The following is a 5,691-nucleotide window of genomic DNA, read 5'->3' on the forward strand; positions in this document are numbered from 1 at the left end:
TTTAGGTCCAGGTGCACCATTAAAGGAAGGGTTTTCAATTTTATCATTGATGGGGGGAGTTGTACCAATGTCGCCTCTAGTACTCTCATTGACAAGCTATCATTGCCTACACAAGACCATCCTAGTCCTTATAAGCTAAGGTGGCTCAACAAAGGGGCTGAAGTGAGGGTTGATAAGCAATGCTTGGTTTCATTTTCCATTGGTAAGAACTATGTAGATGAAGCTCTTTGTGATGTTCTTCCAATGGATGCTTGTCACTAGCTACTTGGGAGACTTTGGGAGTTTGATAGGGACTCGGTTCATCATGGTAAAGACAACACCTACACCTTCAAATTTGGCTCAAGAAAGGTCATCCTAGCACCTTTACCACCTGTTCTCAAGCATATTCCAACACCTTCCATGCTTGAACCATCAAAGGAGGTGTTACTAATCAATGGGGAAGAAATGTTGCAAGAGTTAAAAGAGGATAGGGATGTGTACGTGCTTATAGCCAAGGGAGTGGTGGGAGAACAAGAGAAGGGGCTGCCTAGTGAGGTCCAACGTCTTCTCAAGACCTATGGTGATGTGTTTTCAAGTGAGCTTCCTAGTGGCTTGCCTCCTCTTAGGGAATTGAACACCAAATTGATTTCATTCCGGGAGCTACTCTACCCAACAAGGCAGCCTATAGAAGTGATCCTAAAGCTACTCAAGAATTGCAACAACAAATTGGAGAGCTTATGAACAAGGGCATTGTGAGGGAGAGCCTTAGCCCTTGTGCCGTTCCAGCCTTGCTTGTGCCCAAGAAAGATGGGTCATGGAGGATGTGCACCGATAGTAGAGCCATCAACAACATAACAATCAAGTATAGGTTTCCTATACCAAGGCTTGATGACATCCTAGATGAGCTTAGTGGAGCCAAACTGTTTTCAAAGATTGATTTAAGGCAAGGTTATCATCAAGTAAGAATCAAAGAAGGAGATGAGTGGAAAACCGCATTCAAAACAAAGCATGGGTTGTATGAATGGCTTGTCATGCCATTTGGTCTTTCTATGCACCAAGCACTTTCATGAGGCTTATGAATGAAGTGCTTAGGCCTCACTTGGGCAGCTTTGTTGTTGTATACTTTGATGACATCTTGGTGTATAGTCCTAACAAAGAAGAGAACCTCAATCATTTGCAAATATTGTTTGACACTCTTAGGGAACACAAGTTGTATGGGAAGCTTGAGAAGTGTTCTTTTATGCAAAGTGAAGTCCAATTCTTGGGTTTCATCATTTCTGATCGGGGCATATTGGTTGATCAAGGGAAGATTAAAGCAATCAAGTCATGGCCTATTCCTAGGAATATCACGGATTTGAGGAGCTTTCATGGGTTAGCATCATTTTATAGGAGGTTTATCAAGGACTTTAGCACTCTCATGGCTCCTATAACTGAATGTATGAAGAAGGGGGAGTTCAAATGGGGAGATAAGGCTGAAACTTCCTTCAACACCATCAAGGAAAAGCTATTTGAGTCTCTTATTCTTGCTTTACCAAATTTTGATAAGTTGTTTGAAGTTGAGTGTGATGCTAGTGGCATTGGCATTGGGGCTGTCCTTGTTTAAGAGCACAAGCTAATTGCTTACTTTAGTGAGAAATTGAGTGGTGCCAAGCTTAATTACTCAACTTATGACAAAGAGTTCTATGCCATTATAAGAGCCTTAACTCATTGGAGCCATTATCTCAAGCCAAGGCCGTTTGTTCTCCATTCGGATCATGAGGCTCTTAAGTACATCAATGGGCAGCATAAACTCAATCATAGACATGCCAAATGGGTTGAGTTCTTACAATCATTCAACTTTGCAAGCAAGTACATAGAAGGGAAGGATAACGTGGTTGTGGATGCTCTATCAAGAAGGTTCATTATGTTGAGTTACATGGAACAAAGAGTGCTTGGATTTGAGCACATGAAAGAGTATTACAAGGAAGATCCATATTTCAAAGAGGAGTGGGGGTCATTGCAAAATGGACAAGCAAAAGGGGGTCATTACTTGGTCCACGAAGGGTTCTTGTTTCGTGGAAACCGTTTGTGTGTGCCAAAGAGTCCCTATAGAAGCTTGTTAGTAAGAGAGGCACACTCCAATGTGTTGGAATATGTGTCCGATAATAATGCGATCACAACTGTCGATCTTAATGATCACATGTTTAAGTCTCATTTTAAGAATACAATTGGGAAGTAATATTTTACTGTCAACTGGTCCACACATATCGGTAATGATTGGCTGACTAGAGTTTGACATTACTGTCTTGCGATGGTGGTGATCATTTGATCTCCTTAGGTCATACTTAAAGGGTAACACTCTTAATTGATTAGTTAATTGATCGTATGACGATACGGGTTGATTAAATTACTTAAAATTGACGGACGATTTTGGAAGTAATATTTACGTGTCTCATTATAATTTGATTAAATAAGATACGGTCTAAGTGATCGAATTGTTTTATTACTTAGATGAAATTATTGTTTAAGGAAACAATTGCATTTGAATGAATAATTTATTATAAATACAAGATGTTGTGATTTATAATTGGTAAATTATTTTGGTACAAGGAATTATGAATTACTAAGTCAATTTTGTATATGACGTATTTTTATTAATGCGTTGATTTTTAATATGTTAAAAATACATAACAATTTTACATGACATGTGACATGTGACAAATTGACAAATTGACAAAGATAAAATGGAATCCATTTTATCTTAATATGGACCGAAATAATGGGGTGATTTAGGATTAATATTATGTTGATTTATTAAGTGGAAAACATAATCATTCTTCCTAAAACCTAGCCATGCAAACCTAGTGCCTCTTGTGAAGAGCCCCTTGCTCATGCATTGGCCCTCTTAACCCCTCCCCCTACCCGGTTTTATGAAGAGAAAACCATGGGTTTTTCTCTATAATTTTTACCATATACACTAGTTGAATACTAGTGTATTATTCATTCATTCATCCATCAAAAATAGAGTTTTTATAGAGATAAAAATTCTTCTTCCTTCGCCTTCTCTTAACCGAAATAAAGAGAACAAAATAAAGATTTTTGGGTCAATTTTATTTAAATTAATATAGTTCTAGTTTTAATAATATTAATTTTATTAAGTAGTTACCTTGGGTATTATTCCTTGGGAGGGATTCTATACTTGAATTCTTGTTCATCCATTTTAGGAAGCTCAAGAACAAGTGAGTAGGAGAACTCACTTGTGCCAAAATAATCCGAAATCTTCAATGTAAGATGATGATTTCTTCCTTATTCTTATTATTGTTTGCATGCATAAGATCAACATTTAATTTTATGACTAAATTAAATCTTCACATATATGAATATGTTAAGTAATGAGATATATATTTCTAACAAGCGGTATCAGAGCGCCTTTGGTTGTTTGCATGAAAATCGGTTATAGTTTTTCCGAGTTATACGATTAACATATAAAACTTATAAATTTGTGTTATTATGATATATCCCGAAATAAATTTTGCATGTTAAAGTTTCTGATCCTAAAATGTATTTAGGATATTTTGGTTAATTTATGGATTTTTATTGTTCATTTTATATAATAATGGCATTAAAATGTGATTTTATGATAAAAATGTCATTTTCGGACTAAAATTAGCTCAACTTCGAATTTTCTTGTGGTTTTTGGATATGTTTTCATATATATTATTCTTAGATGACCTGTAAATTTTCATAATTTTTGGAGTTTGTATGCTCGAAATATGGATTTTTCATGATAAAAATCAAATTTAAATAAAAAATAGGTTAATATGAGATAAATTTCGAATCTGGTCATAGAAATTTAGTATGTTGTCACATGCAATTTTACAAGATGTGTGTAAAATAATAGGCTATAATGAAGTCTTTATGCATGATTTATGAATTTTTGATTAAAAATAGCATAAATAGTGACTTTAATTAGTGAATAATTGTTAAAACATACTTCATGACTAAGGAAAAACGTCACATGTTGAATTTTATTACCCATTTCAGATATAAAATTGAAAAGTTGATAAATATTATTTTTCTCTTTTTTTTATGATAATATTTGATAAATCCGGTAAATCGCAACATAGTTTTTCCTAGATAATTTTCGAAATTTTTAAACTAAGTTTTTGAACATTATGAGTGTCATGGTATTTTTCCAGAATGTTCATGAGTATAAAATTTTGAATTTATTTCAAATTTTTGTGACTTATTTGGAGTTTATGGCATTTTATTGTAATTTTGAGTCCATTAATGAACAAATTTAAGAAATATATGTTAATTATAGTCAATATGTTAGTGGAGACTAATTTTGAGTCCTAAGTTGGTTAGGGTAATTAACTTGTGCATAAATTTGATTTTATGTAATTTATTGTGATTTTAAAAGGTTGAATCACACAAATCCGTAAAAAACCGTTTAATATACGATATTGGCTCCATAAAGGCCATTTAACATAAAATTGGGCATGTTCATACATATTATAATGCTGCATTTTATTTATGATTGTCATAATTTTATTTTATGTAATTTTTACTTAGTATGGCCTTAGTTTTATTGGTATTACCCGAAATGTATGGGAATATCGATTCGGTTGTAATTTATTGTGATATCGTATCACCGTTTTGTAATTTAATAGATTTATTTTATTTTAATTACGAATGTATAATAGGAAATTATGTAATTTTTTTTGTAATTTATTTATTTCGGAGTTCCTTGAAGACGGTGTCACTCAAGGAAGACGATACATAAAGACGGTGTTACCTCGAGATGCGTGCCAAAGCCGAAGTTCAAGGGACCAATGGAGTTGGTTTCCGAATATGTAATAGTTAATTAGATTTTTTATTTTAGGAAGGCCATACTAGGATTTTATTTATGTTTTGCATTTTATTTATATGTTGCATGCATCGCTAAATCGCCATAACTAAAACATGCATTGTCATTTTAATCGAGTTTATCGACCGTGTCAATTATAATTATCGTAGTTCACCGCTTTAGTTCACTTAAAACGTGATAGATAATAAATTGACATGACCTCTCGCTAAAAAATAAACAATTGAGACTTAGCCTTACCAAAAAGTAGAAACCATGAAAACCTATTTCGCGAGGGAGTGCACTCGGCCCTACCGGGGTACAAACCTTGTTATGTAGGAGAAGTGGGTGATAAATATGTTGGAATATGTGTCCTCCGACAATAATGCGATCACAATTGTCGATCATATTGATCACATGTTTAAATCTCTTTTTAAGAATACGTAAGGGATGATTCATTTTATAGTCAACTGACCAACATTAATCGGTAACGATTGGCTTGCTAGAGTTTGACGTTACTGTCGTGGGACGGTGGTGGTTAGTTGATCCCTTAAGGTCACACCTAAAGGATAATGCCCTTATCTATAAAGTTGATTAATTGTATGACGATACAAGTTGATCAATTCCTTAAAATTGAACAATTCAATTGTGAGAGAGAATAATATTATCTTATTGTAATGGAATTAAATAAGATTTATTTTAGTAATAAAGTGCATTGTTACTAAAATTATTTATTGTTTGAGAAACAATAGAGATAAGAACCGATGGTTAATTATAATTACAAGATGTTGTATGTGATCAAGTATCACTAGTCAATTTATTGTATGTAATATTAATTAATTCATGAAATGATATTTATGTGATAAATATGCATTAAATTAATTAAT

At 33.5% G+C, this 5,691-nt stretch overlaps 1 protein-coding gene across 1 annotated transcript; it reads left to right on the forward strand.

Moving 5' to 3' along the window:
• Nucleotides 1-444: 444 nt before the first annotated feature.
• Nucleotides 445-1,582, forward strand: LOC141631618 (putative mitochondrial protein AtMg00860). The gene is made up of 2 exons (XM_074444263.1): nucleotides 445-574; nucleotides 1,284-1,582. The coding sequence occupies exons 1-2, from the start codon at nucleotides 445-447 to the stop codon at nucleotides 1,580-1,582; spliced, it is 429 nt and encodes a 142-aa protein (XP_074300364.1).
• Nucleotides 1,583-5,691: the final 4,109 nt, after the last annotated feature.

The sequence above is a fragment of the Silene latifolia genome, chromosome Y, assembly GCF_048544455.1.
Source record: "Silene latifolia isolate original U9 population chromosome Y, ASM4854445v1, whole genome shotgun sequence".
NCBI classification, from domain to species: Eukaryota; Viridiplantae; Streptophyta; class Magnoliopsida; order Caryophyllales; family Caryophyllaceae; genus Silene; species Silene latifolia.